This window comes from Myotis nattereri, assembly GCF_964212035.1.
Source record: "Myotis nattereri genome assembly, chromosome: 4".
NCBI classification, from domain to species: Eukaryota; Metazoa; Chordata; class Mammalia; order Chiroptera; family Vespertilionidae; genus Myotis; species Myotis nattereri.
The window spans coordinates 26,486,800-26,511,715 of NC_138079.1; the positions used below are offsets into that span (position 1 = coordinate 26,486,800).

Sequence of the window (24,916 nt, forward strand, 5' to 3'; positions counted from 1 at the left end):
AGAATCTCCCACTGCCTTCAGGATAAAGTGGAAAGTCCTTAGGACACACACAGCCATTATGGACCTGGTCTGTGTGAATGTTCCGTTTACCCCAGTCCTATATCTCTATCAAATGCCTCACTCCTCTTCAACACTGAGCTATGGTCCGACTTTCCTGAAGCAATTTCCACCCTTCCCCCTCCACCCGGCTTCCATGCAGGACCAAGCTCCTGTCTAAGTCCTCTCCAGCAGGGTGCAATTCCCAGCAGTGAAGTACTCTACTAAGGCTGTGTAATTACCTACTCCTTAAGGTCCGACTGCCAACAAGATTCAACCAAGTGGCAACCATCCCACACCCTATGTCACCTCAGCATTCCTGGAGCCTCGCACAATGTCTGGAACACAACAGACAAGCATGTGTCCTGAATGAAGTGACTCAAAATTATTTAACTGCTCCTTAAGCCAAAAAGTACATAAATCTGTTTCATTAAAACTAACTTCCTAAGAAATTAGGATAAACCATTCTGTAAACACACAAAAAGGTGATGAGTTCACAAAATGAATGTGGGAAATTTAGCAACCAAGGTTAATGTATGCTATAAAAATGAATTTACCCATCTCTGAAAAAGTCCATGGCTACAAACATGTATTTAATTTATTCACTCCATATCTGCTAAGTGACAGGCATGAGAGATAAGAACAAACAATAGGAGATTTACAATTTGATTGTGGATAAAGACAAACATTTGACCATAATAGAAAGTGAAAAAAGCCAGACTTTTTTCAATCAACTACATGTTGATCCTAAGGGCACTGGCAGGCTTTTTAAATTCTCTTATTACTCCCTAATAAAATCTGGTCTGATTACCACAAATGTTCTTTGAGTATGGCTAACATAATAGGATGTGCCCACTTGGTGACTCAAATTCAAAGTGTAAACTCACAGGTGCAAGCGAAGAAGGTAAGGTGCCACGGTGTGCAGACCCCAGAGGGGGTGATGGTACTGGAGACAAAAGAGGAGGGGGAAGTTTGAAGAAGTCAACTGCAGCTTGAAGATCTTCATCAAAAGAGCGATCATGATCAGAAAAGTCAGCACTGTCCTCCTCGTTCCTCTGTAGTAAAACCTCAGGATGCTGGTCATCATTATGGTGGGCTGCTGCACTGGGTGACTCCTTTCCCACATTTTTACACTCAGAAACGTCACCCTCTATCTCCATGGACTGCTCTGCCTGACATGTCTGCACAGCAGAGGTTCTGGGAGGACTGTCTCCTACCCGGGTGGGCACAACATCTTCCCTGGACTCTCCAGATATGGGCTTTTCTTGGACTGGTTTTCCTGTAGAAAAAAAAGTAAATATCAAATATTTACAATATCAGAAAAACTTTTAAAAAATCCCAACTTATTCTAACAGTTCAAAATGTTTACAATGTCCAAGTAAAACGTATTTTAAAAAACTGATCCCTTCCTGAAAACTAGCCTATAAAACCTGAACGCACTTCATGTAAGTATGCTTCGCTCACAACAAACAGGATGAGAAGACAGGTAGACGGATGAATGGGATTCCCGTGGCTCCTCCGCAGCAGAGCACAGCAGTGTAACAGGCCCTGGGCCCTGATGACTTGCCCATTCTCTTGAAGAACCTTACGACCAGCAGTACCTGGGAGAAAGTTTTGTGCACGCAGGTTGACAGGGAACACAATTTTCTTTGACAAGTGATCTATAATCCATTGACATCAAGCTTACTCCATCACCTTATTTGTACAAAGTTCAAATTAAGGAGTCAGATCACATGAATACTTTTTACTCTAAACCACAGAAAAATTACTACAAAAAGGCAATGATTTTTGGGTCTCGATTTTGGTTAAGTGAGTGGAGCTAATTCCTAGTAAAGACCTATGTGTCCTGGAAATCATTAGAAACATCTATTTGTCATACTTTAAAAGCTATAAAAATGTTTTACAGAGGACTCAGGGCTCCTGGGAAAAGTGGTTGATAACAGAGCTGAGGAGTGGAAATACAAGCTGGGCCTGAAACATCTTGCAGTGCCAGAAAATAAAGAGGTACTCAGAATAGGATGGAGTATGCGGAAAGAGCCCAGGAGCCAACCAAAAGACGATCCCAATAACCAAAGCTGGGGCAATCTGAACAATACATAATGACAGTGCTGAAGTATAATGCATAAAATGAACTTAATACCCATGAGACTACAGTGGCAGAAATAAGTGAATTAATAAAGGGAAAGCTTTTTCTTACAGAAAAATTTCATTTAATAAATGCAAAAGAAATGAGGGAGATACTATAGACAAAGTAGCCACAATAGCAAATAAGATCCACTGTTGGCTGCTAAAATCAGTGGGCTATAGTTAGAGAGAAACAAAATATTTGCAGAGTGTCAAAGTATCTCCCCAAAGATAATTAACTAATAATAGTTTTACAATGAAGAAACCTGGCAGACACCATTTTAAACAAATAATAAAGGTTCTAACATCCCCAGTGATAATGCATCTTTACAACCCCTCTCCCTAGGTACAGTACCCTAAGCAGAGTGCAATATCACCATTGTGAAGTTCTTGCCATAAATATATGCCTCGATCTAATATGAGAAAACATCAGATAAGCCAAAACTAACAGGTTTTCTACAAAATTATCTGTACTCTCCAAAAAGTAGAAAAAAACATGCGAGACAAGGAAAGATGTTTGAACTGTCAGACTGGGGGAAATGAGAAGAATGACGACTAAATGCAACATGGGGTCTTGGAAAAGAAAAATGACATTGGTGGAAAAGCAGGTGAAACTCACATGAGGTTCATTTTTGTTAGTATTATTCTAAGTATTCTGGCTTTGATTATAAGTTATGGAAAATGTTAAACTTCAGGGAATATGAATGAGAAATAATAAGGGGATTTTCTGACCATTTTTGTAACTTTTCTCATATGAAAACAAAACAACAAACAATAATATATTTTATAATATAAAATTGCAAAGACAGTGTTTTCCCTTCTACTTGAAAAAGCTAACATTAAGGAAGAGACCTAACCCTTAAAATATTTATTTTTAAAGAAACATTTAAATTACTAAACAAAGAAATGTCCCTTTTAATAACATATTTAACAACATGAAATCAAGTATTTATAATAAAAATAAAGTAAGACTATTGACTAATACAGAAAACTGAAATGTTGCCTATAACCTTAGGGAATGTGAGTGACCTTCAGAGCCTGAGAAGAAAACCTAGGTGCATGTTTCTACAGACTTACATCTTCACTATCTGTGAATTCACAGCAGCTAATCTAAGAAACTAGCACAACAACAAAAAAGCTAAGCACTTTATTTTTAAAATAGATATATTTTTTATTGATTTCAGGGAGGAAGCTAAACTGCTGGTAGGTGGATGGAACTCATGAAATGATTGGAAAAGCTGCGCGTCCTCCGTCTTCTGCACACACCTGCCAAATACACCTCCACGGTGGGTCAGCCAACTTCTTTTCATGTTCTCTGACGAAAGCTACTACCCAAATGCATTTACTGAGATTGGTAAAATGTAGGAAAAGGAATCTGGTATAATTAGGAGTACCCATTCTGGCTAGGTCCATTATTTATTACACTGAGACATTAAAAACTAAAGACACACAATAGCCATGGTAAACATTTCTACTTTCATGTACAATATGTATTTCTGGAAGTTTCTCTCTCACCTGGGACACATCTGCTGCTTTCACCAGGTGCTCTGTTTGCTGTGTTTATACAGAGCCAGAGTTCCTTCAGAAGTAGTTTTACTTTTCCTGGGAAAGAGAATACAGTATTAAAGACATGTTACGTGGCTCAATGTATGCACGGCCAAAAGATAGTCCTGTGAAATCAGGACTTATTAGGAACACAAAAACAAAGTAACTTAAACATCTTCCCCAAATTCAATTACTGCACATAATTCAGTTAGCTACTGACAGAAAGATCTGCAATGCTCTAGACCAAGGATGTCAAACTCAAAGGCTAACACAGGCCAAATAAACAACGTTTAAGTTTAGGTGGGCCACAAAAAAAAAAAAAAAAAAAAGCTTTAATTTTTCATAGAAAGGTAGGCTTATTTTGATAGAAACATGCTGAATACAAAGGGCTGAAATAAATGAGTGATCGTTAACATAAAAGAACATTTTAATAAATATTAATATTTTTTCTTAAATATTAACTTACCAGACACTGAATAACTGCACAAATTAATAAGCATAACGCAAATCAACCTATTTTTCTTACTCTCCGAAAGTGAAATATTTCCTGTTGCACACACCAAACAAGTCAGTCCAAGACTAATGATGTGGCAATTGGCTTCTAAAATATTCTCTGCTAGTATTAGTAGAGAGAAATGATGTGCCTGCACATAAGATGCTTAAGGGAAATAAATGCCACACGATTATAGTAATCAGTCATTAGCGATCACTGTAGTTCGTTATTAATAAGTATGTATAACAGATATTGTAAAAATTAAGTTATGAAAAGTTTATTAAAACGTTTCTTGTATACCATTATATTGACTGGGTCACAAAAATATTTGTTGTCGGCCGCGAGTTTGACATGCTTGTTTTAGACAAATATTGATGGCTGAATACAGGGTTTTGTTTGAGGGAAATGGGATTATGTTGAGTCAACAGACCAAATCTATTTGTTGTTAATGGCTTTTATTACCTTTATGTATATGTGAAATAAACCTTTGGCCTGTAAGTTTTCTACAGAGAGTGATATGGGATCGGGAAGGAAGCAGATATAATGACCAATATAAGAGATTTGGGCTCCATGTATTCTAGAAAGAACAGAAGAGCAGTATCTCTTCAGATAATGAGGTTAATAGAAAACCCTCAGAGTTGACCAGACTGTAATTAACCTGGGGGCTTCATGGATCATAGAAAAGCCATTAGTAGTCTTAATGGAAAATGAGGGAGACAAAAAGATGTGTGCGTAAACAGATAAACAGAGAGAGATAATCACACAGAAAAGCATATGCTTTTATGAGCAAAGCAAAAACTTTGGAATTTTTTTATAAGTTTTTAAAAGGGTCTGCCTGGATTCCTAAAATAATTAAGAACCACTGGTTCAAGTTGAAAGGCCAATAGTAACTGTAACTAAGACAGGCCCAATACAATTCATATAACATTAAGAATATTAATTATGGTTTTAAAGTGAGTTTAACATTAATGAATACACAAATTCCAAAAAAAATTAAAAGGAAAAAATATTCATAAAAGTATTGATAATTTGTAATTAAGTCTGCATAAAAAGACAGCTCACACATATTAAAATTCAACTAAAAATAAGCTGTATTTCATTTTAGGCCACCTCAAAGTTCTATTACAGTTTCCTTGAACTTAAGTTCTTAAGTTAACCTGAAGCACTTATTAAAACTACTGAAATCTTTAATCCAGTCTAGACCAACCTTTCAAATCTAAATATCTCCAAGAAATCACAAATTTTGAATAGGTCAGCCCTACGGAAGCCGGCAAACTGCATCACACCAAATAATGAGGTTCAGACAGAGGGACTGGGACAGAGTTGGACATTTCCAACTTCCCCTGAGCCAGTCAACTCTGACAGTAACCATGTGTGAGGCACATCCATTTTTGAGTTCCGAATTCTATGATCAAGCAGCTTATCTATGTTGTGATTTAACCTACCCCAAAGCCTGCTTCCAAACAATGTAATCCCCTTTGCTTAAATGACCTGACCAGGATCCCTGCTTATTAGGTATACCCAAAGCAGCAAACAGGGAACCTTAAAAAAAAAGAAAAAAAGTTACTTTTCTTTTCTTATGGAGTCTATTAACCAGAGCTATAGCTATCCTAATCGAGCATTTTTTCATTACTTCTAATCTACAAATAAAAGATCTATCTATTCCAGGCAAGATAAAACAAAACAATCTTCATTGTGGCTTCATTACTTATTTGGGAAAAGAAAACCTCATTAAATTGAACCGCACACCTTAACCCAATCTTTTAAAGCACTTCCTTTATCAAAATCTAAGGCATTTGTCAGTATTTCCGGACTTTTCTATTCCACTGACATGTCAGTTTCCACATGAATACCACACTTTTTAATCATAATAGTTTTATAATTGTTTTAGTATCTGATCAGATTTTTCCTTTTCAAAAATTTTATTATTCTGAACATCTACTCTTCCAAATAAAGCTTCACCATCTGCTTTATCCCCACATAAAACTTCAATGGTATTCTAAGTGAGACCATCCTACATAATAAAGAGCTAATATGCTAATTAGACCAGACTGCAGAACAACCTTCCGAATGACCAGTGGGCGGGCGGAGGGCCATGAGGCAGCCAGGGCCTTAAGGCAGCCGGGGCTGCAAAGGCCTACTCTTGCACAAATTTCGTGCATCAGGCCTCTAGTATGTTTACAAATGCATTTGAGGAAAATTCACATCCTTATCCGTTAAGTCTTTCAATCCAGGAACAGGACGTTTATTTATGCATTTGGGTCTTCTTTAATGCTCTTCAGGAGTGTTTCATAGTTTTCCTCACAGAGGCATAGCACACTGCTTTTAGGTCTTTTCCTAAACATCTGATGGTTCTGTTGCCATCTGAGGATGGGTTGTTCTTATTCCATTCCTGTTCTAATAGGTTCATAATGATATGTCGCATGTTCAATGTTTATATCACCACTTTTCCAAGCTCCTGCACTTGTATTTCCCAGCTGAGACTTTTTGATATTTTCAGTCAAAACTTTGAAATTCTGACAATTTCGACCTCTTTATTAGTATTTACAGCTCCTAGTCTTTTGTGTTTTCTCTGCAGCACTGCCTGAAGCCTCCCATATTCACAAATCAGAGGTAACAAGAAGCAGCCTTGCTTTATCCTGACAGTAATGGCTCTTATGTTTCACCTTTCTCAAGTGCAAATGTTTTTTTTTTTTTCCTATTATTACCCACCAATTTTTTTATGAGGAATGCATGCTGAATTGAGGTCATGTCATTTTTCTCTTAACCAATTGTTGCAGTATTTCTCAAAGAAATCCTTAAGTCATAATTTGTCTATATCCTCAGTTACTAGATTTGAGTTCTTAAAAGTTTACTTATACTCCTAAGTGACAGCTCTCTCTTGAGGATGCATGTACATGTTACTCTTAACTTGCTCTGGTACTAATGTAAGAGAATGCTAATGTAAGAGAATGAGACAGAAAGCACTGACTATTTTTCTAAATTCTAAAACAAATAAAATGATGAAGACATTAGTTTTCACTGAAGGCTTTACCTCTAAAGCCACCTGGTCTTCTATGGTGTTAGAGCTTTAACTAATTTTTTTTTAAAATTTCTTCTGGGTTATTTTTCCATTCAGGTTTGCAACTACTCTGATAACTTCGGTATGTTTTCCTAGAAAACAGTCCATTTCATTAACATGATCAAATCTGAATGTAAACTTGTGAATTAGGATTCTCCAATTATAGTTTTATAGCTTTCACAGTCCTGATGTTATTGGATGTTTGTTCCTTGCTTTCTTGATCAGACTTGCAAAGCTACTGTCCATTTCCCCAGCATTACAAAGATCCACCAATTGCTTTGAATGGTTTCAAAGTGTTTAGTTCCTATTTCATTAACTTACGTTTTCATCTGCATCAACTATTTCCTTCTATTTTCCTGAGATGTCTGCTGTATTTTCCTGTCTTCTTAGTCACTCATTTTCTGTTATTCTTGCTTTCTAAAATAATCACTGGAGACCACAAATAATTCCTTTGAATACCATTCGGCAAAATCTCAAAAATTTAGTAAATACTGCCCTACTGTTGTTTCCAAAAGTTGAGTATTTTCATTTTTATCTTCTGTTATGAAAGATTTATGTGCTTTCAGTTACCAGATAGATTTTGAAAGGCTTTTGGGGGCATGTAAGAGATAGTTTTACTAGTATCTTATTAAACAACAATATTTTAATATCTCATATTAGATAAGATATTAAATAGTGAGCTTTAAATTATTTAAAAATACTTTAAAATCTAGGATTTTAAAAGTCATATCATGTATAATTCATCAATCTTGCAATTATGATTCAAATTATATCTCCTATTTTGTTGGCTTTTCTATTTCTGAGAAACATATTCAAGTCTCCCATGAAAGCAAACTTGGCTACTGCCCTTAGAATTTCCAAGCATTTGATTTGACACTAGAGGCCCGATGCACGAAATTTGTGCAAGAGTAGGCCTTTCTTCCCCCGGCTGCAGGCACCAGCTTCCCTCTGGCAACCGGGACCCGGGCTTCCCTCCCTCTGGCTGCTGGCAGGCATCCGGGACCCAGGCTTCCCTGTGGCCCCTGGCAGGCACCTGGGACTTGGGCTTCCCTTGCAGCCCTGGCTTTATCCAGAAGGACATCTGGTCTAATTAGCATATTATGCTTTTATTATCCTAACATATAAAAACCCAGTGTCCGTAACATCCAAAACGACCGAAGCCTTGACCGACCAGAAGTCAGTCCTGAAGTCAGTGCTCGGTTGCTGTGATGACCCAGCACTGACTGCTGAGGGGGCTGTGGATCAGGCCCAGAGAGAGACCTGGAGAGAGAAGCAGGGTCTGATCCATAGCCTACATAGCAGCTGTTGATCAGCCCTTGCCCTCTCTTTCTCTCCAGGCCTGGCCAGCGGCCACGCCTCTCTCTCTCTGGGCATCTGCGGGGGCTGCTGATCAGCCCCGCCTCTCTGATCAGGCCTGGAGATAGGCACGGAGATGCTGACTGGCATAGAAACTGACCAATCAAAACCAAACCTGGATGAAGTGTGAGGAGCCAATGACTGCCTAGGAGGTGAAGCTTTTGACACTTACTGGCATAGAAAGCGACCAATCAGAACCTAATATGGGTGAACTACGAAAGCAGAACCTAAGGTGGGGGCTGAGGAGGGGTTTTAAGGGCAACAACTGTTTGGTGTAAGGTGTAAGAAAGCGGTTCAATTTTTTAATGACCAGTTTGGCAGTATAGTGCATATGGCTGGCTATCAGTCCAGATATAGGGACTATGTATTTTTGTCTGCCAAGAGCATCTCCTCTTGGTGAAAAAGGCTTCCTTACCCTCCCCCCGATGAAAGCAATCCTATCCTATATAATCTATCTATACTAATAAAAGGGTAATATGCTAATTAGACCGGGTCAACCGGCCATCTTCTAGATGTCCGACTTCCTTCCAAACAAAGCCAGGTGGTGGGGGCTGACGCAGAGGCAGTTAGGGGAGATCAGGCCGGCAGGGGAGGGCAGTTGGGAGCAAGATCAGGCTGGCTGAGAGGGCCATAGGGAGCAACCAGGCTGGCAGGGGAGGGCAATTGGGGGCGAGATATCAGGCCGGCAGGGGAGGGCAATTGGGGGCGAGATATCAGGCCAGCAGGGGAGACCAATTGGGGGCAAGATCAGGCCGGCAGGGGAGGGCAGTTAGGGATGATCAGGCAGGCAGAGGCAGTTAGGGGCAATCAGGCAGGCAGGCAGGTGAGCGGTTAGGAGCCAGCTGTCTCAGATTGTGAAAGGGATGTCTAGCTGCCGGTTTAGTCGGACATCCCCCAAGGGGTCCCCAATTGGAGAGGGTGCAGGCTGGGCTGAGGGAACCCCACTCGTGCACGAATTGAATGCACCGGGCCACTAGTTATAATTTCATGGTCTTTAATCCATGACAACAGTCTCTTCTTGGTAAGCTGTACCTTTAATAAATCTAGATATTTCCTTTTAATCCATGTAAATTCATATCTAGTCTTGAATTATTTTTTTCCTTACATTATAGCTTTCAAGTTAGCATTTCTTTGGAATTTTTCTATCCATCTCTATATATTAATCTTTCTACTTCATTTGATTTAAAATGTATTCCCTATAAATGTATTAGAGATGAAGATCATACACAAAAGTCATGTTCAACACTTAGGAGGCCTTTCTAATATAAATATCCAATTTGTGCTCAGCTCTGTATTTCTTAATCACCTTTTTTCCCTTGGCTCTGTTCTCCCTGAAGAAGTCCTAATAGATGACTACTATGCTATCTGGCTTTATCCTCCAGATTCTTGTATTTTCCCTAATACTTTTTATTTCCTTGTTCTTTTGTACCATGTTCTCAGAGACATCCAGACTAAGTCTCAGAGACACCTATCCTGTATTTGTCTATTCAACAACTCAGCCTTTCTCGTGGGTATATTCCTACAATCACATTATTAATGTTCCAGAACCCCAACTCCAATTTCATAGCAACAGCCTATGTATATGTTCTTGGACTTTCTCTAGGAATACAATTCAATTTTTAACATTTTATGTGGCTTATAATTTCATACTGTTTCCTCAGGAACTAGTTCTTCTTGAGTTTTGGTGCCTTTCTTTCTTGCCCCTGCTTTTTTTCTGTTTTGGATGAAGGTTTTGGCATAACATCTTTGATAACCAGAGTATGTTTCCTCAGCCTACATTTTTAGTGCTATACTCACAATAAATGGAGATTTATTTCATAAGCCTATACGATCCCTCCTTCAGAGGGAGGGGGAGAGTGAACGCAGTTGTGTGGAATTACATGGAATATAGAAACATCTCATTTTTTGGGACTAGGAACAGCCATAATCACCCAATCTTCGCACCCATGGCATAACTAACATTTTAGACAACTGAACTTTGGGCCATAGCCTCTGTACAAACATCAGAAACTATTTCTGAACCCAGAAGATTGCATATTTTTCATCCCTTAATCAATGATCTGGCAAAATGCTGTTGTCCTGCTCTTTCTCCCTCCCACCTTTACTTTGAGGAAACTCAGCTTCTGCCATAGAAGCTTGCTTTTGGGGGACTGCTGTTTTCTCTGTAATTTGGGGCTTCATCGCCAATTGAACCAACTACTTTTTTCCTCATTTATTTCTTTCACTGGTGCTAAAGTTTTTAACTATAAAGAAGGGCTATATTTTATTTTCTGCCATTTTTACTTAACTTTGAAAGCTAAAAGGGAAAAAGGCAAATGTGGCACTCAGGCAGCCTTTATTAAAAGTGAAATCAACACCCTTTCTGCTTAACTTATAAATCTTTTTCAGAGAAGTCAAGGATCCATATATATAAAAGCCTTCGTGACCGTTAAGACCAGTCAACCAGTCAGTGCTTTGAACATGCACTGACCATCAGGGGGCAGATGCTCAATGCAGGAGCTGATCCCCGGTGGTCAGTGTGCTCCCACAGCCAACCTCCCGTGCCAGCCAGCCTCCCACGCCGGCCAACCTCCCATGGTCCTTCCCCCCGGCCAGCCCCAATCAGCCCTGGGCCAGGCCGAGGGACCCCACCCATGTATGAATTTGTGCACCAGGCCTCTAGTTAATAAAGAAAAGCATTAAAGATCATTTAAGAATTATAAATTAAACCCATCAAGGTCCACAGCTTAATATGCAGCAGATTCCTAAAGACTTAATGTACAAAAAAACAATATCCCTACCCTTATAGTAAGGGAAGGTAAAAAAAAAAAAACAAAAACAATTTTACTTGAGATAGTAGCAATTTCTTTAAGGAAAATAAAAGAATATAGGGACAGAGAGCAACTATAGAAAGGGAGTGGGAGAGTTCGGTTCAAATAGTAAGGCCCAAGAATAGCCGAATCCTAGAGCAAATCTACCACTCAAAAAAGATCACATTACATTTTACAGTCCACTGTTACTTGGGAAAGCCAAGTGTTGTCCAACCTTCTATTTCTCTCAGCAACAGCTATTGCTAAGAGTTTCACTTTCCATAGATAAGAGCAGGAAGAATAGTGTAAAGCACACAAATTATATATCAGTGACAGTGATAAATCAATGAGCAGGCAACTAAAAGGTGTGACTTGCTAAAGCCTTAAACCACACACATACACACACACATACACAAAAGATCTCATGCTCTGAATATTTAAAAAAAAATTTTTTTAAGAGAAAAAAGGTAAAGGAGACTTCTAAAGAGACACACTACATTGTACAAAACATCATAAGTGCTTTTAATAATATCCATTTAGAAAAAAACACACATTGCATGAAAACACCATTATTTACACTTTAAATTTATTCCTAACAAAAAAGTGAGAAATGGCAGAGCAGAAACTCATAACTTCCAATTTAGAAATCAAGAATGAAAACACAAAGAAGGAAAGTAAATAGTCCCACAATGAATAAACAGAAATATTAAAGTGAAAGCCCAAATTTCTCCATTTCCAGGGTCATGCCTCCACATCTACAAGATTATTCAGGGGTAAAAGGTACACATGCATGTCTGTCATTTCCCTGTGACTTTTGTGACTGCCACTTTACTTTTCCTGGTAACTTCTGGCCTTCCATAAAGTCTTATCTTCCAAAATCACTTATAGGACTTTGATTCAAGTTCCTGCCTGACATTAACAATCTATATAAGAAAAGCCTAAGCGACCTTTATGGTGGAACAACCAGAACAACCGGTAGCTATGATGTGCACTGACTACCAGGGGGCAGATGCTCAACACAGGAGCTGGCCTCTAGTGGTCAGTGCGCTCCCACAGAGGGAGCGCCACTTAGCCAGAAGCCAGGCTCATGGCTGGGAAGTGCAGAGGCGGTGGTGGGAGCCTCTCCCACCTCCACGGCAACGCTAAGGAGCAGCAAGCCGAGCAGTAAGGAGCAAGTAGGTGGGCAATAAAGAGTGAGGGATCCCAGATTGCGAGAAGGATGTCCGGGGGGCAGGGGTGGAGGGGGTGGGCCTAAGCCGGCAGTTGGACATCCCCTGAGGGGTCCCAGACTGCTAGAGGGTGCAGGCCGGCTGAGGGACCCCCTTCCAGTGCATGTATTTCGTGCACCGGGCCTCTCGTTTTTATATATTTGGCACCTAAGAAATTAACTCAATAAATTGTAAACTAATGAGAAAACTATACATATTCATTGAAAAGTTGGAAATTACATTTCTAACTAGTTTTCATTTCCTAAACAATACTGCTTTTTTATACTTCTTTTCCATGTGTTATTTTATCACATAGTATAGTGATAACACACAGGGATCTAATGAAGACATGAAATAGGATACGGCTTCTTCTTCCATTGAAACATCTACTAAGCCCTGCAACTTGCACAATTATAGGTAAGAGCAGCCTCCCAAAACACTAAATGTAATGCACTGAAATAAAAACAGAACTTGGAATATACTCACTTCTATTTATGCTTCCGGAAGTATCACTTGAAATTTGTGTTCCAACGTTTCTCAACTCTAAAAATAAGGAGGGAAAAACAGTTAAAAGAAGAATTTTGTGTACCAAACATAATTTTTATGTAAGCCATTAACTGAATACTCACCCTTTTCAGCTTTCTGTTTAGAAAATTCATCAAGCCTTTCCTGTGGAAACAAAACACTAACAGTGTTTGAATGTACAGGAGTGTAGCCACTCTAGAAAGGGGCAGCCTGACAGTACCGCTGGCCGTTTCCACCAGGGGCCTCATTCCTGACTCCTGCATGAGCAGGACATTGCATTTTTACAAGGACACTAAGGAGCCCTGAAGCCAGAACGTTAATGTGTGTGTGCTGTTATCTTTTACCTGTGTCTTCTTAAATTCCTTTTCAAGTATTTTCTTTTCATTCCTTAGTTGCTTGAAGTCCTGAGTTTGCTTGACAGCAGCCTCTTTATTTAAAGAGTGCAAGGAAATAAGAAACATAATTTACCAACTTTACAAGTACCATTAATAAAATATTCAAAATCTAATCTACTGAGGTTTTTTCATTTCTTAAACTTTGAAAAAAAAATTGTGTAAAAGATTCCTATGCCTTCAGCATTTTATCAATCAGGATGGAGAAAAACTTTTAGCTTAAAAAATTATTTCTATCACCTACAAAACCATAGAATTGGCACAGGCCCTTAGGAACCTTTACAATCCCAGGACAAGCCAACCCAAACCCTCTAGATAGGAAAGTTCCAACACATGTAACCTTAAAAGAGAAGGAGGCCATGGTCCCCCTCCTTGTTCTTCATCAGCAACATTCAAGGTTTATAGATTATAGAACTGAGGTTTTATCTTAGAATAAAGTTAATATCATTCTCTTTATTTGGGGGAAGAGTCAATCTTCTCTATGCTTACTATATTGTTACTCCTCTCTGGAATTTCCTTCAATAAGCTAATACCTTTATTATGATCTACAGTTGACCCTTGAACAAGCCTGGGGTTAGGGGCGCCGACCACCAAGTGTTTGAAAATCCACATATAACTTTTGAATCCCCAAAAAAGTAACTACTAATAGGCTACTGTTGATCAGGGGCATTAACAATATCATGAACAGTCACTTAACACACATTTTGGATGTTATGTGTAATATATACTGTATTCTTACAATAAAGTAAGCTAGAGAAAAGAAAATGTTATTAAGAAAATCATATAAAAAAGAAAATACAATTTATAGTATTTATTGAAAAAAAATTCATGTGTAAATAGACCCACACAGTTAAAACTTGAGTTGTTCAAGGATCAACTGTACTATTAAGGCATATTTATAGCTGTTCTCTGAATCTTCAGCCAATTATTCATTTCTGGTTTTGGTTCTGAAGCACCGTATCATCCAAGCATACTTTAGGAATCTGAATAGTACTAAATATGTTCATTCACAATTGTTATGAAAAGTAAAATGCCATAAGACACCAGAATAATAATGCTGTCCCGATTCCTTTTAATAAGTCTAACTATTTCTTTTTCGCTGCTACTTCATAACTGTAATTCTGCTGTTATAAATCATAATGTAAATATCTGATATGCAGGATGTATTTTCATTGTTACAAATTGAACATAATTAAAGCATAGTGATTAATCACAAAAACAATATGTAATTATATATGTGTTTTCTGATGGTCTTAGGTGACTCCTGTGAAAGGGTCATTCGACCCCCAAAGGGGTCGCAACCCACAGGTTGAAAACCGCTGCTCTAAGTGAAAAATTCACCATTCTCTGAAGCAGAGCACTGCAAGTATGATGAAATATCAAAGAGCAGGGTCAGTAAGCACAGCAGGAATGAGAAAAACATGTACCAGGGATGGGTCTGGCAGAGTCCTGCTGGTCTTTACTGGATGTTATTTCCACATCCCAACCACTCAATGAAGGGAGAAGAAAACAGAAGGAAAGATCTTGCATTCAGTTCCTGAAAGGGTTAATAGCTGCTCCATAAGGACTGACCAGATCCTCCTAGTGGCCCCTCTGTACTCTGCCTACCCAGTGTGGACTAGAAGCCCCTAAGCAGACAATGGGGAGTGGGGAAGATCAAGGACAAAGTGACAATCCCCAAAGTAGGGAATTTCACGGAAATCCCTCCATGGGTATAGTCATAACTATCTAAATGCATGAAGTTTCTTGGTACTAAAAGTAGTAACTTTCTCTATTAACCACTGATTTCATTAGAAAAAAAAATGAGAAAGCTCTGAGACTCAACTTTCAAAATTAAATCCTTTTATTAATTGTTTTTTTACAGAAAAAGTATAGGCTACTACTACTTTCAATGGAACAACATTTTAAGGATTTGCCACATTCATTTTCATGCTACTATCTGGTAAATGAAAGGAATATAATAGCATCCAGATTCTTCCTAATGGTATCCTTAAAGCAATCACCCAGGGATATGCCATCAAAACCACGACTACTCAACTACTTACTCCAGTACTCCAACATCTTACAGTTACCAGTAAGTAGCTAGATAACAATAGTGCCAATACCTTCTAGCTTCTTCACCTTGGCTTCCAGTTTCTTCTTCCTAAAAATAAAAATTTTACATGTTAAAATGGTAAAAAAAATATACATTAGTTTGTGGTACATTTATTTTTAATTACTGATGTTTATATAACAAAGTAAATGTCAGTCACAATGAGCATCACACATCAACCATTAAAATTATCAGCAATTGTTCCAACGGTAGAACAAGAAAAATATTATGCCATTTAGTATGTAAGAGTTGTAAAATGAACTAAAGAAAAGTGTACTTCTCTCTGAACTGCAGTGGCTTCAACTAAGAATCAAGCTGATAGTCTGGATGGTCTCTTAGATTCAGTGCAGCCTCTAACTAGGCAATGCTACTTTCAAGAGCACGGATGGCGGGAGTACTCACAACACCACTATTAAGAGAGGCCGTCACTGGAGATGTGCACTTGTTTTTGGATGGATTTGAGTCAGAGAAGAGAGGTGCTCTCTGAGTTTCTGCTACATCAATTAAACTACTATTTGTGTAGTTTACAAGTTTGTTGAATAATGTGAATATAGGATTAAAATTTCAAAATAATCAACTGGATGCTTCTCAACAGCCCTTTTTATGGATGGCAACAAAGACATCCATTCTGTATGGTAGCTGTTAAAAGTACTGGTACAAAGAAAGGAGTAAATAGTATTTTCACACAGCACAGAGATACATAAGCATGCATGCCATATAAATATTAACATGTTTACAGAGTTTTCTCTTTGTATAGTCCTTTGACTTGTGATGGTTTATTTAACCTTCCTTCTAACCTTTCAAGGTAGTTATAATTTCCACTTTACAGATGTGGACACCAAGGTTGAAAGACATTCAAGATTGCAGTAAATTATGGCCAACAAACCCAAAGACAGAGAAAAGAGACACATAACCGATTTAAGAATTTTTTAAGATGAAAACCCTATTTCCAAAGTAATTTTAAAATTACTTACTGAGCATCAGTTTTCAAGCATTCTTCTTTTATACGAGCATATTCCTGATGAGTTTCCTGATATAACTTTAGAGAACTCTTAAAAAATAGATAGATACTATCAATCTGAAAGTCATGACCATCAGTAATAACTTACTTTGACCTAGAAAAGCTAAATTATTATCATTTACCAGTATGAAATTAACTGAACAGATATGTTAGGCCGGAAACAAAGTACAGTTCATTGAACATTGTAAAGGCTATGACTAGATCCTTATTAAACACTAGTGGGCAGGTGCACGGATTCGTGTAAATTGAAAGGAAATTAATTAGAGGAAAGATTTGTGCAGTAACTACAATACTGCAAAAAATTACATCAATATGCAAGCATATAGGCCTAACCAATGGACACAGACAACGGGGAGTGAGGGCATGGGGGGGAGGGGGGGGAAGTAGGGGATAACGTGGGTATAAGGTCACATATGTAATATCTTAATCAATAAAAAATATATTAAAAAAATTACATCAAAATAGTATATATAGTATACTATTATAAAATTAAAACACGCATGCAATTGGCACCAGCGAGAGCTTTGTATGTATCGTGCATGGGCGAGTCAATGTTTATTTTTAAATTGCCAGTGCGCATCATATGTACTGGCTGGTTGAATTGTCGAATAAATCGCGATGTGGTTTACGTTGAATGTCAACAAAAACAATCAAATTCACAATTGACAATAACAGATTGAAACACATGCATGCAACTGGCACCAGCGAGAGCTTTATGTATATCGCGCATGCGCGAGTCAACATTTATTTTTTAAATTGCCAGGGTGCATCATATGTACCAATCAGTCGGTCAGTCGTCCGTCGGTCGGACATGCGGTAGGTCACTTAGCTTTGTATATTACAATAATATGATTAATAGTCCAATCAAAGCTAAAAAGTGAAAATGAATTAATTTTAAGTCCAAATCTTCATAATATGGAATTGCTAATATTTTTGTCTCAACCAATTAAAATTCAACAAAACCTAAAGAAATTTTAGAGCTTAATATAAGCCATTATAACCAGTATGCAAAAATATAAAACAAGTCATTATACTTAACAGTAACTGAAGAAAATGTGTTAACACCAATCAATACATATACCCTAAAGGCTACTATATGCCAGCCGACCTTGGGGAGGAACCACGGGAGGTTGGCTGTGGGAGCACACTGATCACCAGGGGGAAGCTCCTGTTGAGCGTCTGCCCCCTGGTGGTCAGTGCGCATCAAAGCGACCGGTCAACCGGTTGTTCGGTTGACTGGTCATACGGTCGCTTAGGCTTTTATATTTATATCAATCAGAGGTAGACAAAATTCAACGTCTTGGTTGTTTTTCTTTAACTTTTATTGAATAGTGAAATATGTAAAACAGAATTTCTCCAGAAATGGGAAAATCAATCACTGTTAAAGTATGTACGACCTCAGATAGATGCATGCCATTATTAAGATGCCACAATTTGAAGACTGAACAGCACAATAATACTGAGAAGAGCTTAAAGAATAGGTAAAGAAGCCAAGAATCATCCCAGATTGGCCATAATTTGTCTTATACAAATCACCTCACTTTATTGGCTTCAGATATTTCTTATCTGAAAAGCTAGGAATTCTCTTCTAAGACTCCTATAAAGACTAAACCAAAATTTATATAGAAAAACAAGCTTATACTATTTTAAATAAACTGTTTTATTATAATTTGATCTTGAAATAGAGAATATGATTTTGCTACTTTTAAGTTTAAATTTTTGTATGTTATTTTACACTTAAAGCAAAAAAACCCGAACAAACAAACAAAAACGATGTGAAAAGGCAATCAATGCAGGACACATGGAGCCATAAAGATTCACAACTAGAAGAATCCTCTACTACTGAGCCTCTCATAAAGCATTAGAAACTAACACAGATGTACAGATCCAATGATCACTGTAAGGATCAAGCCATAAATCAACTAGTTCAATGTTCACTAAGTGTACTAACACACTTAAGAGTCTTGATTAGTATTGATTTCCTTTGTTAACATAGAAAGTGTCTTGTTATCCCAATTACAGTGAATTAGCAGCTCTTAATTAATTGAAGATATGGTTTTGGAGGAAAATTATTTTAGGTACCTTTTTCTCTTCTAGCTCAGCTTTTAAAGATCCCAGTTCTTCCTGACATTTCTGCAGAGGAGAAATTTTTTGAAGCATCTGTTCCACTTGATGATGCAGAGTACTATTCTCCCTGAAAATGGACAATGCAATAACATTATACAAAAGAATCTACAGTGAATTATTAAATATATCTATTGGTGACTTTTGATTATTTTCTAAATAGAAACAAAAAGGAATGAAAGAATTTATCTTTTTAAATACATTTTCTATTTATACCAACATGACCCTCACGTTCCTTTTTATTTCTCTAGCATTATAGTCTATTTCTAATAAAAGTATATCAAAAAGCCACTTGAGAAGCAGATACAGCAGATTCTCAATCTGCTGGAGAAAACATTGAAGGGCAATCTGCCAAGTAAGTTGGCTCTTCCAATCTTGAACTAATCACCTTTTATTCAAATTAAATGATAGACAATTTTGTGATTCAGTTAACAACCATGTTTTTTTGCCTCCTTCTAAGTGATGAGGGTAATCAGTTTAGAATATTGCTAAATTTTGGCATAAGTTTATCTAAAATTGTTTCAAATATACAAAATAAATAACCGCACTGAATAGTCCAATTCACATAGACAACAACAATTATATGTCAATAAGCTTCATCTCAATAGTCATTAAAAGTTATTGAAAAGTCAAACTAGGCCATAATTTAATACCTTAATAAGAAATTCACTTGTGAAACATGAATCTTCTTTTATTATGAGTATCAAAGCAACATTCTAAATAATGGGTCAAATATAAATGGCTCTTTTTTCAAATCCATCCATTTAAAAATCTAGACTGAGAAATGTTTCCCCCAAATCAAATATGGAAACAGACAGCTTACCTTCTGGCAAACTGCAACTGTAAAACTTGTTAAAGAAAACTCTGAGAATTTTATCTACTGATACTTGTCTAAAGACAAAACTCACTTAAAAATAACATTTAAATGTATATATAGGTAAGGTCATAATTCCTAGAAAACAATATTCAAAGTTCCATACATAACATACATATAACATAGTGAAAATATTTTTACTGAGTTATTTTTACTGAGTTATTTTACATGTACTAAAAGTAAAAATATCCAATTCTCTAAATTAAAAAGGCATCTGATTAAATGATCAATATTAAATTCCAAGAATAAAGACAATATGAAACCAATGGATAATCCCTCGAATCCTATATATACATCAGAACAACCAAATAACTTGTCTTCCACTTCTCAAATGATCTACAGCAGTGGTTCTCAACCTTCCTAATGCCATGACCCTTTAATACAGTTCCTCATGTTGTAGTGACCCCCAATTTCATTGTTACAAATTGAACATAATTAAAGCACAGTGATTAATCACAAAAACAATATGTAATTATATATGTGTTTTCCGATGGTCTTAGGTGACCCCTATGAAAGGGTCGTTCAACCCCTAAAGGGGTCGTGACCCACAGGTTGAGAACCGATGATCTAGAGAATAATTCAATAATTCTATCAAATAAGAATATGTTCTTACTAAAACTATACATAACTAAATTCAATGAGTAATGAGGAAAGGGAGAACATAAAATCTAGATATTCACTCATTTTTACAATTTACACAATTTGATAACTTCATTCCTTATCTTAAGCTGCCAGTAATGTTATAAAGATAGCAAATAATAATTCCTTTAAGTTTCATCTCCTATAAATTCCTAATCATATCACAATATAGCAAATGTTTATTTGTAACTAGTCTGTATCCTCCTCTATTAGAATATAAACTTCTCAAGATTAAGTAATATATTTTATTCAACCTAAATTACTGCAGTCTTTGCAAGAAAAGTTCAAAACACATCTGCAGAAATAAAGTTGCTCTTCCCTTTAGAAAGAGAAACTAATAAACAACAAAATGGTCAGAATTACAAAAAAAAAGTAAAAAAGCAAGTTATATAAGAAAGCCATACAAACCCTATAACATTGGTACCTCAAGTTATAGAGCAAATTACTAAATACTTGAGGTACAGCAAATACATATTTTGGGCAAATGCCAAATGTGTTTTTTGAAAAATCTATATTTAGCCCTGGCCAGTGTGGCTCAGTTGGTTGGAGCATCATCCCAGTAGACCAAAAGGTTGGGGGGTTCAATTCCTGGTCAGGGCACATATGTAGGTTGTGGGTTCGAGACAGAAGCAGATTACTATATCATGAATGGAAATTCAATAATAATAGAAAGCTTTATCAATTTTTAATAATCTATTCTAACAACTTTTAGAAAAGTGAGTAATTTTCCTGCTTACTTGTGCAATTATCTCTAAAAGGTTATACCATTTCTTCCAAAAAGGATGAACACATACTCTTCTAATACTAGAATTGATCGCCTACCTATTTTTCTGCAATAACTGTTTCTGTAGTTTTTATAAACCAAACAAATTACTCTTGCAATAATACACATGTATAGTTAAGTAGACGGATAGTTTCAACAAATAAGGCACAAGAAATTTCAATGACTTATACTTTTTAATGTAAAAAACCAGATATGAAAAGTAAGTCTCAAGGTTATACCCTGATTTTATCACTTTAATAACAAATTAGATATGATGGTACCAACACAAACAAATAAGTCCAGGATGTCAGACATAATACCAAATGAAGCAGGCTTCGAGTAACTGCCAAAGGTGACCAGCAGAATCTGTCCCAATATTTAAGCTGAAGCTGTACTTCAGTGACTCCCTGAAAATATACATGTATTTTTGTGAGAGAAATTTTATTTTATGGGAGAAATAATTCAGGGTAAGTGTCATCATCACAAGATGAGAAAGGATCAATTATACACACCATTTTCACCTTGCTAAGAAATTATTTAACCAAAGGCCAAATATAACACAAGTGCCCTACATGGTTGTTGAACAAATGGTGACTATGAGCTCAAGGTATACATTAATCTCTACAAGTCCCAACACTGATAAACACAAGACGGTTTTCTAACATTCTGAATATTCCTACAGGGCCCTTCTTGCAGAAATGCCCAAATATTCTGATATTCAGCTTCACATTATTTCTGAGCCTAAAGAACATATAGCACGTCCTTGGTACAATGAAAAAGACCTACTCTGTCCAGTTCAGTGATTGAGCATCAACCTATGAACCAGATCACAGTTCAATTTCCAGTCAAGGCACATGTTCAGGTTGCAGGTTCAATCCCCATTAGGGGGCGTACAGGGGGCAGCCAATCAATGATTCTCTCTCATCATTGATGTCTCTCTCTCTGTCTCTCCCTCTGCCTTTCTCTCTGAAATACATATACATATATACCTATTTACATATATATATGTATTTACATATATACATATAAATATATATGTATATATACATATTTACATATAAATATATACATATAAATATACATATATATGCAAATATGCATATATAAGAAAAAAGACCTACTCATTAAAAAGCTTATGAAACCTAAAAATATCAAAAATATCAAAATCAATGACAACAAAAAATTCTAAAATAAGGAGACCTGCAGTCTTTATCAGGAAACGTATTAACAGTAAAAGACCAACTGTTTACTGTGCCTGTTAGAAATACTCCCTCCTTTAAGTCTGTAAATAGTGCCCTCCAAAAGATAATCATGAAAATCTCACATTTCTTTAAAAAATTATATATAAGTAAATTTAAAAATTCAAAGAAAAAAGCCAATAAAAGGATATCATCACATTTCTTCTGGTACTCTGTTAACAAATTACTGCAACAAAGAAAAGAATTGTTATACTATGTTAAAACTATGTTTCAAAATATGCAAGGCACCTTTCTTCCCCCACAATAAATTTAATTATATATATGCAAACATGTACATATTATCTTAAATTCCTTAAAACACTGTATCGATATATGAGTTTTTCATTTAAAAATCCCTTTGATCTAATTAATATCTTAGTCTATAAATTATGTGACTTCATTAGAATTAAAAAAAAAAATTAAATCTCACACCACAGCTATGAAATACTGTGAGGAAATTTGAGGCTCTCTCCTAAAACCAAGAAGGCTTTGAATATATAAGACAGCTTTACAAAAATTGCCAGTTTAGCAATAATCGCTTCCTAAGACATGAACGTTGTTGTTAAGGCCAATAACAGAAGGTTAATGACGAGGACAGGATTTTCGTTATAATCAGCACAACACCATGTAGGCTTCAGAAGATAAACTCCAGTTCGCCTTTCAGGCTCAGAGGTCTAACATCATCTGCCACTTCAGCTTGTCTGTCCAGGTCCATGAAGTTCAGCCAAACACATGAATATACTCACTCTGTATTAATAATTTTTTGCTTCAAGGTGATTAATGCTTCAACATATTCATTTAAATTCTGAAAGAAAAAAAAAACACTAGTCAGGTACTTGTTTTTATGTAAATTAATTTAAATATAATTTTAAGGTAGCATGTCACCTATATATATAAAACCCTAATAGGCAAATAGACCGAACAGCAGAACCAAACAAACAGGTCGCAATGACATGCGCTGACCACCGGGGGCGTGCACGGAACATGGCAGGCATCAGCAGTGGCAGGATGGTGGAGCAGGTGCATCAGACCAAGGCGGGGCGCTGGTCGCTGGCACTGGGGCAAGCCTCTGGTGGTTACTGAAAATTCTTTGCTCCCGTGTGCCACGCCGCCCCCACCCCCACCCCTCAGCACTTGCACCTACTGCCAACACCAACCCCACTCACATAGGCTGCTGGCGCCCAGCGCCAGCCCCGATTGCTTGGTGCTGTCAGCGGGTGGGAGCGGCGGCTGCCGGCCCTGATCACCCCTCAGGGCTTCACCTCTCCCTGCTCCTGAGGCACAAAAGGGGCCGGCAGCTGCCGCTCGCACCCATTGATGGTGCTAAGCAATCAGGACCAGTGCCGGGCATTGGCAGCAGGTGCAAGCGGCGGCTCCAGTGCCAGCTGCAGGTGCGAAAGGGGCCGTCACTGGCAGCGGGTGCAAGAGGCGACTGCCAGCCCCAATCGCCCCTGAGGGCATCTCCACGCCACCCTCCCACTCCTGAGGGACGATCGGGGCAGCAGTTGCTGCTCGCACCCACTGATGGCACCAGCCCCAATTGCTCCATGCCATCAGCCAGTGCAAGTGGGGCGGGCGCCATCAGTGTGTGACAGCAGTGGTGGCAGGAGCGGGGCTGCCAGCAGAGAGGGGACCGGGGGCCATGGTGGGAGGGGCCAAGTGGGGGTGCAGAGGATGGGCCAAGACCCGCCCCTGTGCCCACCGCAACCTCACGGCCCACAGTTCCTTTCAAGGTGCACAAATTCGTGCAGTGGGCCCCTAGTTTATTATAAAGCACAAACATGTTATTTACTGTGTTACATAAACACAGAAATATGTAAATCTATTATTTCCATTGTGTATAACACACAAAAATATGCAGTGTGATCCTAAGCCCACACTGCCTCTCTGTGAATCTTTTACCTGAATGATGGAACTCTAAGAGCAAGTAGTTAGTTGTACAGATGCTCTGACTGTGTGTACTTGATTTCAGTGTGGTGTACTCAGTTACACTGCAAAACATCAACAAGCTTGGGAATCAGACACCAGATTCCTCTTAGCCAGCTGGTCCTCCCTCATCTAGCAGGAGCTTTGCTTTTGAAAAAAGTCTCCTCCTGGGACACTGAGAACACCTGGAACAGATGGACTGCCAGTGATGGCGAACCTTTTGAGCTCGGCATGTCAGCATTTTGAAAAACCCTAACTTAACTCTGGTGCCGTGTCACACATAGAAATTTTTGATATTTGCAACCATAGTAAAACAAAGACTTATATTTTCGATATTTATTTTATATATTTAAATGCTATTTAACAAAGAAAAATCAACCAAAAAAATGAGTTCGCGTGTCACCTCTGACACGCATGTCATAGGTTGGCCATCATTGGACTAGACCAAGAACAGAGGAACCAGGTACACCTAACACACACTTGCCACCTGCTTCTCCTCCCCAGTAAGCTCCCAGATGGTGGCAGCCAATCCTTTTGCTCTCCATGCAGGGACTTGAAACAATTTATCTGAGGACCTGAGGAACTCTAATCAGCCTGGAGATGAGATAAAGGTACTGACATCAGATATTATTTAGTCAATAAATGGCCTATCCAGACCTACTGCAATGAAACTCAGAAACTTGTAACATGAAAGAGAGACCAAAACAACC

At 37.8% G+C, this 24,916-nt stretch overlaps 1 protein-coding gene across 1 annotated transcript in view; it reads right to left on the reverse strand.

Annotated features, from left to right (window-relative positions):
• Nucleotides 1-24,916, reverse strand: part of ICE1 (interactor of little elongation complex ELL subunit 1) — a 55,452-nt gene that overhangs the window by 21,188 nt on the left and 9,348 nt on the right. Inside the window, exons 2-12 of the mRNA XM_081089714.1 lie at nucleotides 23,027-23,085; nucleotides 22,431-22,467; nucleotides 19,590-19,606; nucleotides 18,725-18,836; nucleotides 16,596-16,672; nucleotides 15,635-15,672; nucleotides 13,482-13,564; nucleotides 13,242-13,281; nucleotides 13,099-13,155; nucleotides 3,676-3,762; nucleotides 924-1,315 (exon numbers count right to left, since the gene is read on the reverse strand). Of these exons, the coding sequence (XP_080945840.1) occupies nucleotides 924-1,315; nucleotides 3,676-3,762; nucleotides 13,099-13,155; nucleotides 13,242-13,281; nucleotides 13,482-13,564; nucleotides 15,635-15,672; nucleotides 16,596-16,672; nucleotides 18,725-18,836; nucleotides 19,590-19,606; nucleotides 22,431-22,467; nucleotides 23,027-23,085 (999 nt within the window). The remainder of the gene's footprint in view (nucleotides 1-923; nucleotides 1,316-3,675; nucleotides 3,763-13,098; nucleotides 13,156-13,241; nucleotides 13,282-13,481; nucleotides 13,565-15,634; nucleotides 15,673-16,595; nucleotides 16,673-18,724; nucleotides 18,837-19,589; nucleotides 19,607-22,430; nucleotides 22,468-23,026; nucleotides 23,086-24,916) is intronic.